Source organism: Rhinopithecus bieti, unplaced genomic scaffold, assembly GCF_001698545.2.
Source record: "Rhinopithecus bieti isolate Rb0 unplaced genomic scaffold, ASM169854v2 scaffold_2244, whole genome shotgun sequence".
Taxonomy (NCBI): domain Eukaryota; kingdom Metazoa; phylum Chordata; class Mammalia; order Primates; family Cercopithecidae; genus Rhinopithecus; species Rhinopithecus bieti.
In genome coordinates, this window is record NW_016803661.1 from 476,597 (window position 1) to 490,267 (window position 13,671).

A 13,671-nucleotide genomic window follows, 5' to 3' on the forward strand; every position below is an offset into this window, starting at 1 on the left:
AAAAAAAAAAAAAAAAAAATTCCAGAATATCAGGCTGGGTAAATGGGTCAACATATAAGAAAGAATGACTGCAAGGCAGGCCAGGTGTAGTCCTGCAACACCCTATGGATGCAACAGCTCTGGGGGTCTCAAGATCAGACAAACTGGTCCTGGTACCCCCACACTAAATTTCCTGGGCAGAATTCTTCCGAGTGCAGCGAATCCAGCCTGGAGAGAACGCCTTCAACATGGTCAGTGTCGGCTCTGGCGCTTTGCAATCTCTTTCTGGATACGCAACTTGAGGGTTTCTCGCACGGGTGGATCCAGAGGCGTGTGTGCCGACACCTCCTCAGTCACCTTTCCTGGGTCATCGCCCTGATACACGATAACTGATGTGACCTCTCCACTGTCTGCCTCGTATTCTAAGCGGAAGAGCTGATGGCCAGAAGGCTCCAGCTCAGAGCTGCTGCTTTCACCGGACTCCTCATAGTCTGGGTTGCGTGGGTGGGCAGAGATATCTCGGTGTCGCGGCAGGTACACCTGCAGGTCTGGCTTGCGGGGCCGCGTCGGCGCGGGCGTGTGCCGCCTCCTCACCTTCTCCTTGGCCGCCTGCTTTACCTTCTTGTCATAGTCGTCCCTGCGGGGAGCCGAGCGGGAGTCAGGGACTGTCGGGCCAGGCCAGGACAGGCCAGGAGTGGCGGCGACAGCGCAGGGCGGGGCGGTACCGAGCGATCTGGTTCCGTCGTATATGGTGCACGAAGCCATGGTTCATGTCCAGCCGCCCGCCAGGCTTGCAGCAGTGTCCCGGCCGGGGATGCGGCCCCGCCTCCATCCGGAGCCGGGGGGCGCAGAGTCGCCGCCGCCTCGACGGCCCCAACAACAGCCACCCTCCCACAGATGTCCCCATTATTATTATTCTTAAAGTTGAACTAGATTAATTTTAAGAGAGGCAACTGATATTTTGACACAACTTATTAGCATTTAGCCAGTCTGAGGCTACTCTCATGGACATCCCTGCCTCTGGGAGGGAAAATTGTGGATTTGGGATGTTCATGATATAATACGTTTTTATATTTACATTTATAATATTATATATCATTACATATAATAATATATAATATGTTTAATTCAATATCTACTTTATGTAAACCATATGAATCTATATCTTTCTAAAGACCTATATCTGATTAATGCATTCATTTAACACATATTTACTAAACTTACAGTAGTCCCTCCTCATCTATAGTTTATCTTCCCATAGTCTCAGTTACCCATTGTCAACAATAGTTTGAAAATGTTACAGTATTTTGAGAGAACGAAAGGCTACATTTATATAACTTATATTAGAGTATATTGTTACAATTATTCTATTATCCATGTATCTATAATTGCATAATTATTATCTACAATTGTTAATCTCTTACTGTGCCTAATTTATAAATTAAGCTTTATTGTAGGTATGTATATATACAAAAAAATACATAGTATACATAGGGTTTGGTACTATTATCCATGGTTTCAGGCATCCACTGGCAGTCTGGGCATATACCCCACAGATAAGGGAGGACTACTGTTTACTCTATGCTTGGGATATATCATTGAGCAAAACAGAGTTTCATGACATCTTGGAGGTGGTATTTCAATGCTACAAATGTTTATTAAGATGTTTATTGCAGCATTATTCACAATAGCCAAGATTTGGAAGCAACCTAATTGTCCATCAGCAGATGAATGAATAAAGAAAATGGTGTACCCATACACAATGGAGTACTACTCAGCCATAAAAAGAATGAGAGCCTGTCATTTACAGCAACATGGATGAAACTGGAGGTCATTATGCTAAGTGAAATAAGCCAAGCACAGAAAGACAAACTTTGTATGTTCTCACTTTGTTTGTGGGAGCTAAAAGTTAAAACCATTAAATTTGTGGAGAGAGAGCGTAGAATGATGGTTGCCAGAGACTGGGAAGGTTAGTGGGGAGAATGGGGAGGGAGCAGGGATGGTTAATGGGTTCAAAAAAATAGGATGAATGAATAAAATCTAACATTTGATAGCACAACAAAGAGACTATAGTTAACAGTAATTTGATTGTACATTTTAAAATAACTGAAAGAAAGTGGATTGTTTGTAACATAGTGGATAAATGTTTGAGGTGATAGACACCCCATTTGCCCAGATGTGATTATTATGCATGTATGCCTGTATCTAAATATGTAATACACCCCATAAATATAATACATGTACCTAATATTTACCCACAAAAATTTAAAATATTTTTTAAAAAGGAAGGATTATAAAAAATAGAAAAAAATGAGAGGAACGTATAATTTGGGCTTACCAATATTTCTATGAAGTGCAAAATGGTTTAATGTTGCTGATATTAAGTTCCTTGCAACTTACTATATCCACTATATAGAATTGTATAAAAGTAGTTGTATGAAAGTTGAAGGTGAGGTCCACAAATATTTAGACAATCTTTTTTATTTCCTGAATGTACTATAGGTTCTTTATGTTTTCTTACATTTTAATTCTTCAAGCTACCAGACATTTTGCAAACACTTACATGGCAATATGCACTTTTCAAAGCTCAGAAAACTTTCCTTTTCTGATTTTTCTCCCTTCTACTGTACATATTAAAATTTGAATTTCAGACATACATTAGACAAATATATACAAAGTTTAGGCCACACCAGCAAGTGGACAGATTAGAGTGTATTAAATATTTGAGAAATAGGCTTATGTTTGGTATTGTTTTATTTTTGGTTTGGATTTTTAATTTCCTATTTCTTATTTGTGCTTCATTCAAATGGATTTATTCGATGTCTCCAAGATTTGATTTCCTTTTCTTTTTCACACAACTGTGTGTTTGCTCATTAGTAAAAGTTGAGTAGTATACAGTGTTTACATTTTAATATTTAATTGTTGGATTAATCTCACTTCAAGGGGTAAAGGCTATAGTTCATTGACAGTGATGAAATAACCTAGGTGGCTTTCATATAAATAGCAACGAATGTGCACAATAGTTACATTACATGGTATATTTAACAACACTGCTAAAGAGTAAGATGGGAGTTCAGTCTTTCCTGATGGAGATACACCTGAGTGCATTCAGAGAAAATTTGGTTCTGCAAGCTTGAAGGAAGTAATTGTTATTCAACAGAAATCAACTAACTTTGCATATCAGTAAAATACACACACATACTCTTAGCTATTTTCTGAGTGCTCTGAAACTGATATCAAAATAACAAATATATATTTATGAGAAGTAGAAATGCTGTATTCTTTTCAGCCACATAAACTCCGTGTAATTATGAAATTAACTTTGAGAAGATGTGAAAAAATGTTACTTCTTAACCAAGTAAAGATCTAATAAAAACTTCAAATTTTATATCAAGTTACATCACTTTTACATGCACATTTGTACACCAAATGCTATGTCATTAATTAATTTTTTACTGTTCATTTCTAGATGGAAGACTGTATTTGAAAACTACTGTCATGTACTGAATCTTTCCTGTTGAAGAAATACATGTTACGGAAAAGAACTTTGCTGTCAGACATTCGTCATGGGAAAGTTCAGAAAAAATAAAGTCCTTTTAAGGGAACTTCCTGCATTTTGTGTATTAATGTTCTTTAAAAGTTTAAGTATTCTACAGAAAAAAAAAGTTTCCTCCATTGATTTTCACCTGTGGTTCATACCAGAGACCTGAGAATGTTTGTAAATGTACAAGTATCAAAGTTCTTACAGTTAATTACTACAACTTGCTGCTGGACAATTGTATACAGAGTTAAAGGCAAGTCTGAATAAGACCTAGCTTTGTTTTTTTTTTTTTTTTTTTTTCTAATGGAATGAACCATTTTCCTCTTCTGAAAATTCTGTATCTGAGCACATCAAAAGACTCTTGTAGCAGTGGTTACCCAGACTTACAGAATTATGTCCTCCAGAAACCAGCAAGAACACTTGGAAAGAACTTGTAGGGGACATAGAGGATTCTTGAAAAAAAAAAATACAAGAGTGATATTCTGTTACATTCAATTTCAAACTCTAATTGTGGGTTTTCTCCTGAAGAATTTTTTTTTTCACATACTTTCCAAAAGACCAACAAATGGATGTTGACAACAACCCAATGAAATAACATTTTGCATATCTGAAAAGAAGCGTTGAATATAAGCCAAAAGATTTTGCTGAAGGTCTTTTGTTCTTAAAAATAAAAAAAAAAATATAACTGTAACATGTTTTCATTCCAAACTGGTAGTGGTATATAGACTTAAAGATAATAATGTTGCTTCTTATTCAAACTGTTGGTCATATGTACAGTATATAAACATAAAACACACAAGGAAGGTATTATGTATGCAGTAGTATACTAGAGTTTAGGAAAATGAAAATTTTAGAAAATATGTTTTGTCACCCTGTTGGTCAGAAAGACGTCTTTCTGGTTTTAACGCATGCAGGCATGTAAATATTTGTCTGGAGTCACAGTATTAATGAATGAGATCTTAAGCATCTGGTGACATCAGGACTCTGTGTCAGCCACTTTTATTTGTATATTGAACCCTAGCTAGTGCCCCAAGCTGCACTATTGGGAATGGATTGTGGCTGAAGAGCAAATCAAAACACCAGAAATATTTTTATATGTTAATGTCATATTATGTTAATGTTGCTGAAAACAAAACCTAACAAACCTTGATGTACCAGTCCAATACCATGTAGCGCTGAGTGATAAAGTTAAAATGTGCTGTGCTTCCCACCCTTGTCAGAGGGAAGGGTGGCTATGTGTTATTTTCACTGTCTTTTTGAAAGTTACAGTATGTATTTTCACTTCTGTGCAGATAACTGGAAGTAAAGCGGCAAACAGTGCTTATCACACGCTAAAGTTACCTTCTCTTTGTTTTTTGCATATCTGGTATTACACCTTTAAAGACTGATATGAATCAGTACAGTCACTATACATTTTATGATTTTTCTGTCATCTTATAATTTTATGATTGTAACATTATTTATTACCACAAAACAGCAAAATCTTCAATGTCTAAGAAAACTAGCTTAAAATGTTTAAATATAGTTCTGATTGGGTATTAATTACTTGATTAAAAAAATTAACATTATAGATATTCTAGCATTACGCTTCTATACCTTTTAGGTCATCCTTGCAATACTGGAACATAATTCTTTTGTGTAGCTCACTATTAACGAGCTAAGTTCATTTTTTTGATACCGTAAAAAGGTTATATGTATAGTTCCTATTTTAGCTTGCTTACAAAGGGAGCATTATTTTTATTTAAAGTATTGTTAGTAAATGCTTTGTAGAAACTTGGTTTTCTAAGCATAGTTCTTCCATAACCACCTTTTGTTGTTTGAGCACAAGAGATTATTTTCCTAGTTCTATGTATTTTTTCCCCCTATATGCAGTCTTTAAAGGGTTACAACACTTAAAATTGAATGGACTTGTGTCAAGCTTTTGCATCATACATTTTTTGAAAGATTTTTTTAAAAGCCTACAACTTACATATGTAGTAGAATCAACCATTGCTCTGCTCCTGGCATAGAGTCACCTGTTGCGTGGATTAAATAGTTTTAAAATACATACTTTGAAGACCTTTGAAAATGCTTTAGTGTTTGATTTGAAATAAAAGGAAATTTTAGCAAGGATTAAAGAAAAAAGCTATCAGCTGTATGTTAAGAGAGACTCTTACTAACATGTTGTAAATATTACAATTCATGAAATGTTATTGTAAGTCTGTAACTTAATTTTTTCCCTATTTTAGTTATACAGGTTGGTTTGGAAATTTGTGTTTTGGCATAAACAAGTAAAATGTGCCCATTTTATGGTTTCCATGCTTTTGTAATCCTAAAAGTATTAATGTCTAGTTGTTCTATATTATAACCACATTTGCGCTCTATGCAAGCCCTTGGAACAGAACATACTCATCTTCATGTAGGACCTATGAAAATTGTCTATTTTTATCTATATATTTAAAGTTTTCTAAAAATGATAAAAGGTTATTACGAATTTTGTTGTACAAAATCTGTACAAAATCTGTTTTACATCATAATGCAAGAATTGGAAATTTTTCTATGGTAGCCTAGTTATTTGAGCCTGGTTTCAATGTGAGAACCACGTTTACTGTTATTGTATTTAATTTTCTTTTTCTTTTCAACAATCTCCTAATAAAACTGTCTGAAATCTCCCTGTGACTTTATTTACAGTTCGCCTTTATTAAATTTTGTGAAATGCATAGCATTGAAGGAATATTTACTTTCTAATGGGAGGCATCTAAAAACAACATAAGTCAGCTCTTTGCAATGCAAGGGGAACAATGCTCAATGATTTTATTTAACATGCAACTGCTTCTATCTCTAATATGAATTACTGTGGTGAAAAACATCATAAAAGCACACTCTGTAGTTATTGTTTAACAAGCAGATTTTCCATATTTTGTTTCTTGCCAGCTAAGCAAACTGCCCACATATACATGATTTATTTATGTACATTTCTCAGTTTATGAAGCTGTTATTTGTACCTTTTTTCTTTATATTCTTATATTCCCATGATTCTTATTTCACAAAGCTTTGTGCTGAATAATGTAAAGTAGACACGTTGATGGAACAAAATATATTATTCCCATATCTATGAGTGGAGATTTGTAACTCTAACTCAGTGTTTTGCTTTTGATCTCTATCATCGGAAAAAAATGCCTTTAGAAAGTTTGAAATTACAATATCCTTTAATAATATATAAACATTTTAATCAATCAAAAGTGCAGTGTTTGAGGAAATCTCGGGTTGCTATCTTTGTGAATATTCTAAACATTCCCAAGAGAATGGAAAATGAATTTTTCTGTCTAAAGGCATGATTTTAATGAATTCTTGAAACATTATATTAAATTATGATTTTTTCCTTAATAAAACCAAAAATGTTTATGTGACCATTATAAGCACATTTTTGTCTTCTGTCATCATATGTTTATGTCAGTAAGACGAGCACTAGAACATCATGCAGTCTCCGGATGTTAGTGAAACTCAGTGAGAATTTAGGTTTGCCCCACGTGTTTTCGTTGAGACTAGCAAATTTATAATGTTCACAAACCTATTTATTACTAGAGGAGAATATCTTATAAATATAAGTTATATGGATTGCATTTTTAAAATATGGGAAATGCAGATGTTAATAGAATCAAAAAGCTGTTGTAAATTGCCTTGCAAAAATATCTTTTCCTTGTGTGCAGGCTTGGTGGTAACATTTATCTTTGCTATATGACTTGTATATAAAAGCCAAACATCGTCATTTATTCATTTAAGCAGATTCATGAATAAAGCCTCCATTCTACACAAAGCATTGCACTAGACGTTGTAATGACTGAAGTTGAAAGCTTATAATTTTGTTGGAATAAGGAATCTTACCTTCAGGAAAATAAGATTCATTGAGCATTTTTTTTTTTCACTCTCTAGTGGAAATAGAACTGGTATTAAAAGGGTATTGCCATAGACAACTTTCCACTAGGTGGTAACAATCTAGTGATCCATTTTATACTTTAACCTTCTAAAGAACAGAGGTGATTTGGGAGTCAGGCAATTGGTTAGGAATTGAGAAAAAGGAAAGATATATTTTCCCCTATGTAAAACATCCTATTATTTTTGTCATGTTTGCTCATTTATTTCAATCACATAATTCTTACCAATGATCACAAATGTTATTTTAAGGTAAGTAGCTTGTTTAATTACAAAACAAAACAAAAAAAAGTTATCAACAAACAAAAGTTCCTGATACATTTAGGCTATTGCATATAGATATACAGTATTTAAACTTTATCTCTCAGCATCAGTATATAGAGTGACTAACTGCTTAAAACAATTCAAAGAACACAAAGCATAAGTTCCTAAATGCCAACTGAGTGATTTAGGTAATGGGTGACATTTGTAGTGGCAGCATCATTTACATTTAGAGATTAATGAGCTGAAGATTTTGAGCTGAACAATTTGATCAGTTAGGATTCTTCTGGTGGGATATAATAAAAACAAACTTCTGCAAGATTAAAGAGCAAATAAAATTTGTTATAAAGAAAGAAAGGTACACATGGACCCCAAGACAACAACGCAGTCAGACCCCAGGGACCAGGGACCAAGGACCTTCTTTTGCCTTCACTTTTCTGCTCCTTTCAGTGACTCTGTTTCTTTCTCCTCTCATTGCAGACACACTTGCTTCTCTTGTTCCTCACTTGACTCTTCTATTATTCAAGAGCATAAGACCCAGCCCACAGGAATGAAAAAATCCTTCTCTCTGTCTTGTCCTAAGTCAGATTCCCTGAGAGTTCTGATTGCCTCGGGTCAGAGCACATGCCAGTAAGGTACCTTGGCAGTACCTTAGATGAGTTTAGGGAATTTTAGAAATTATTGTGTCTAATTAAATTTGAATCTCTGGGGTTGAGGCTAGGGCATCAGGATTTTTAAGTTCTTCAGGTGATTCTAGCAAGCAGCTAAGTTTGCAGACCACTGTCTGGGAGGGTGGCAAATATCATCACATTATAGAAAACAATTAGTGGAGGTCCTGCTGTGGGGCAGAGAAATAGCTGGGGATAAGTGTGCAATGTGATCTGTGCACTCACACTACTAATGCCAACTAATAGTTCTGTAAATCAATTAAATATTTTTGAAATGTAATTTTGGCATTGTGAACTTAATTGTGAATTAAATATAAATTTGCAATAGGAGGAATGCAATGATTTTTTTCTAAATAAAGTTATTGATAAATCTGACCCCAGTGCCAACTGCGCATGGAGGTAAACATTCTATCTCAGTCATTGATTCACCTTGCCTCTGAATGTCCTAAACATTCTTCTCAGTTCATCCCATTTGGGGAGAATCCTTGGTTTTTCATGCCTAGGATTAGCATCTGAGAAGCTGCCCTAAGCCCTTCTCAGAGAGTCTACAGGTTTGTGGAAGCAAAAGTTATGACATAGTCTGGTGTGGTTCTCAATGTAGAAAGGGTAAATATTTAAGACAATTATATTAATGAGGGAGTGTAAAGTTGGGTGAAATTAGGTGATGTTTCCATACATAGCTCACACTGACAAAATATCAGTCAATTCAAGTAAACTGTGGTAAATTCTGCAAATATCATGAGGTATCTACAGCAACCACTAAAAATGCTCTATTAATATACACACTCAAAAACACCATAGATTAATCAAAATAGAATTCTATGCTATAGTGAAGTTAGCTTGCAGAGAAACAGTAAATATTTTGGAGAGTTGATCCAGACTCTTAAGTTACTTTGTTAGTAGTCTCTAGTTCTCTCTTATGTATTTTGGTTGCTCTTCCATCAATGCTAATTGTGTGACAAACTTTGTCTACTATATAAGGCAACAGATGACCACAAATCGGTTGATAAATCTCCATCACCGTGCATTATCCCTATTGCCTCTTTATTTTGTGTAGTCACTTTTGTTGATATATATATATATATATATAATTTTTTATTATACTTTAAGTTCTAGGGTACATGTGCCATACGTGCAGGTTTGTTACATATGTATACTTGTGCCATGTTGGTGTGGTGCACCCAATCAACTCGTCAGCACCCATCAATGTCGTCATTTATATCAAGGTATAACTCCCAATGCAATCCCTCCCCTCCACCACCTCCCATGATAGGCCCCGATGTATATTTTTTTTAAACTTCTATTTTAAAAAACGAGCAAGGACTTAAATGGTAACTATTTAGCTATTGAAAGTTATTAATTTGGCCAGGCGCAGTGGCTCACGCCTGTAATCCCAGCACTTTGAGAGGCTGAGGCAGATGTATCATGAGGTCAGGAGTTCAAGACCAGCCTGGCCAACATGGTGAACCCCCGCCTCTACTAAAAATACAAAAATTACCCTGGCATGGTGGGTAATTGGGAGGCTGAGGCAGAGAATTGCTTGAACCCAGGAGGCAAAGGTTGCAGTGAGCCGAGATCACGCCACTGCACTCCATCCTGGGTGACAGAGAGACTCTGTCTCAAAAAAAAAAAAAAGTTATTAATTTAAAAAATCCCATTGTTAATTTCTACCATGAGTATGGGAGCTGGGAGAAGACTGTCAGCCCTTTTCTTACTAACTCACCTTGTGGAATTTATAAAGAAAAAGAGAATCACATTGAGTTGGATTTTTCAGGTAAATTCCTTTGGCTATCATGTGCCTGGGTTCATGTATGCTGAATGGTTTATGGCTCCTTCCATTAATATATTTTATGATTTTAATATATGTTTTACCCATGTACCCCCCCAACCACATCCGACTACAGGAAGACAATAGGTCCATATCAGAGCCAAAATAATAGTGATAATCATGGTCAAGATATCTTGGGAAATGAAGGTCCCTGCAGTATAGAACAAGGCCGGGCAAGACCAGAGAAAATGATCAAAGAACAAATGGGTATATGGTGTAACAGCACAATGTATTTTTAGAGGAGAAAGGAGAGAAAGGTGCAGATAATTTTTTCACCCCTGAGACAGGGTCTTACTCTGTCGCCTAGGCTGGGGTGCAGTGGTGCCATCACAACATACAGTGGCCTTGACCTCCCCAGCTCTGGTGATCCTTCCTCCTCAGCCTCCAGAGTAGCTGGAACTACAGGCCCACATCACCATTCCCAGCTAATTTTTGTAATTTTTTGTAGAGACAGGGTTTCACTAAGTTGCCCAGGCGAGTCTGAAACTTCTGGACTCAAGCCATCTGCCTGCCTCACCCTCCCAGAGCGCTGGGATTGCAAGTGTGAGCCACCACACTTATCTGAAAATTCTTAATTGACTAACAGAAACAATAACTTAACATTCAGATTTTGTATTTATTAAAAGCTGACTGTGATTGGGGGACACCCCCCATTCCTGGGGAATCTTTCACCTGCAGTTGCCTTGATGAAGCTAGATGCACTTCCATTTTGATGGGTCACCTAGCACTCCTCTTTTATCTGCTGAGCATTCACTATTAGGCCTCGCTATCTTCTGTTTATTCTTGAGTCTATGCCACATGCATCTACAGTAAATACTCCAGCATTATTACTTTGACAGACACTGGGAATGTTGAAGCACTCCCCATAATGCAGAAAATGCTCTGACTACCTTTGTCAGAGCAACAAACCAGACACATATTGCTACATTAAAATTCAAACATTAAACAGACACTGGTCCTCTGTGTCCATCAACCTCTAGGGGACAAATTGGGTTCTTTAAGTGGTCCCATTGAGATCTCTTCTCTAGACTTTAGACGAAAGACGGTTATTTTTCTCATCCTCTAGGTGTTTGAAGGAACTTGAACCCAAAGAGACCCTCAGCCCTCATCAACAATCATCTTATAACCTCTGATTCTTTATCTCACCTCTTAAACTTGTTTTACTATCTGGAGGGGGTAGAAAAATAAAGGACACAGTATTAGTTTCTAAATATCTATTTGCAAATTCTGATGATGATCTTGCATCTTGCCTTGGGATGTGGTATCAATCTTATTTATTTATTCATTTAAAAATATTTTTAAATGTTTTCAGATAATTGTATATTATAAGCAGTTATAACAAATAACACAGAGACATCCCATGAATTCTTCCCTCATTTACCCTCCAGGTGAACTATTGCATAAATATAGTACAGTATTACAATTGGGAAATTCACATTGATATCATCTACCAACAAGATATCACCTGTTTTACATGCACTAATTTGTGTATATGTGTGTGTTTAGATATATATTTTATCAAGTGTGTAGATTCATGTGACCATCACCACAGTCAAGACACAGAACAGTTCCATCACAAGGGTTCCTACTATTATAGTTTTACAGCTACAGCCATCAACTTTTTCCCTATTTGCCTGAACACTGGCAAATGCCTAATCTGTTTTCCATCTCTACAGTTCATCTTCATAAGAATGTTGTCTACATGGAGTCATACAGTCAGACACCTTTTGAGACTGACTTTCTTTTACACAGTTCAGTGCTCTTAAGATCCATACAAGTTATTGACTTTTCAGTAGTTCATTCCTTTTTTATTGCTGGGTATTATTCCATGGCATGAATGTACCACATTTTGTTTAACCATTTGTCTTTTGAAGGACATGTGGGTTGTTTTCAGTTTGTGACTTTTATGAATAAAGCTCTACTTATATTTACGTACATCTTTTTTGTATCAGTTTTTATTTCTTCACTCCAAGAATGTAATTGCTGTGCCATATGGTGATTGCATGTTTACTTCCATGAGAAACCATCATACTCTTTTCCAGAGGGGCTGTACTGTTTCACATTTCCATCAACAACATATGAGTGACCTAGGTCAGGCAGAAGCTCAGTTCTTCTCTCTGCCCATTGACACAAGGCACGGGAGGGAGAGAAGCTCACACCACCTTTCTGCTTACTTGATGCAAGGTGAATACCCACACTGTACCCCAATGACAGGATTGGGGTGGGTGATGAATCTAAGTGGTAGCTAGCCTTGCCTTGCACTGCCTCATTAAGTTTCATTGCTACCAGCAGGTGGGGGTGGAGGCTCAACCAGCCCCAGCCAGAAGAGGGAAGGAAGATTAGCTCCCACCTGGTTGTTAACAGTGGGATCACAGCCTACCTCCTGCTTATACAGATGGGGAAGTGGTGTTGAGGGTGGTGGGTGGTATTGGGTGGAAGATCAGCTTTTCACTTGCCCCACTAAATATGGAGTGTAGTTGGCTGTGGGGAGTGACTTTTCCATTGGTGCTTGGCTGCAGTTGGTCGTGTATGGCCAAAGAGGTTGTTTTGTCCACCCATCATTTAACTGGTCCTTAGAGTAAGGAAAAAGACTGACCTTAGAGAATTTTATGTTTGGGTCTCTTTGCAGCTCTTGCTTGGAGACTTCTGCAGGTCTGTGAGATAACATGGGAGGCAATAAGGAAACCCAGGGAAGTCACTTCAGTATCATTCTTAAGACTTGAGGCCCTGAGGCAGTCCACATTCTTTCCACCTTTCAGAGACCCTCTCTATGCTTGTTTGTTGTTTTTTTGTTCAGAGTTCTTAGTTGTAAAAAAGGATGTGGGAGGAACAGTGCTATTCTCTTTGCCAACACCAGAAAAAGAAGTGACTTCCCTGGTTGTTTTTGTTTTATTTTGTTTTGTTTTTTCAATCTCAGTTAATTTTGTTTTGTTTTGTTTTAGTATTGTCACAATGGAAGGGCAGAACTTTAACAAATGAGATCATATGGCATTATTACTTGCTAAGATAAATATTTAAAGCAGTCATGAACAGAAACCAGCACAGAATCTGCAAGACATCAAAATGTTTGTTATTTTAAAATACGCATTTATGTAACAGTACTATTTTGCAAAGTAGGTTGGGCATGATCTTGTAGTTAATGCGCAGGCATGTTTTGTCATGAATTATTTCAAAGCCGTAGATAATGTGAAAGACTCACACCCTTTATCTAAGGTCACCAATTGTTAATATTTTGCCCTATTTGCTTTCTCTCCCCTCTCCTTTCTCCCAGAATATGTAAGCAGCTGTGAATTATTTTAAAAATATATTTGATACATTATAATATTATTTAACATTATTTTTATATTAAAATGACCCAAATTTGGCCAGCAGGAACTCCTTCAAGCTGGATTTTGTGTCCTTTCTATGGGTCTTCATTAATTGTTGAGTATTTGCTTGCTTGGAGCTCAAGAAAATGTTCCAGCCTTAGCTTATACTTTTTT

At 36.5% G+C, this 13,671-nt stretch overlaps 2 protein-coding genes across 2 annotated transcripts in view; one reads left to right on the top strand and one right to left on the bottom strand.

Annotated features, from left to right (window-relative positions):
• DACH1 (dachshund family transcription factor 1) overlaps nucleotides 1-6,171 on the top strand; it is a 458,628-nt gene extending 452,457 nt beyond the window's left edge. Inside the window, exon 11 of the mRNA XM_017895769.1 lies at nucleotides 3,449-6,171. Coding sequence (XP_017751258.1) covers nucleotides 3,449-3,486 — 38 coding nt within the window. The 3' untranslated portion in view covers nucleotides 3,487-6,171. The remainder of the gene's footprint in view (nucleotides 1-3,448) is intronic.
• On the bottom strand, nucleotides 7-936 carry LOC108544575 (UPF0561 protein C2orf68-like). Its single transcript, XM_017895781.1, has 2 exons — nucleotides 705-936; nucleotides 7-616 (listed from the first exon to the last, which is right to left on the bottom strand). Exons 1-2 carry the CDS (start codon nucleotides 884-886, stop codon nucleotides 232-234), a joined length of 567 nt encoding a protein of 188 aa, XP_017751270.1. The 5' UTR covers nucleotides 887-936; the 3' UTR covers nucleotides 7-231.
• Nucleotides 6,172-13,671: the final 7,500 nt, after the last annotated feature.

Bases quoted from the DNA above. Each gene is read 5' to 3' on its own strand.
- LOC108544575 (XM_017895781.1), bottom strand. From the start codon at position 886: ATGGGGACATCTGTGGGAGGGTGGCTGTTGTTGGGGCCGTCGAGGCGG. The intron at 617-704 runs GTACCGCCCCGC...GGCTCCCCGCAG, and splicing joins CGACGGAACCAGATCGCTCG to GGACGACTATGACAAGAAGG.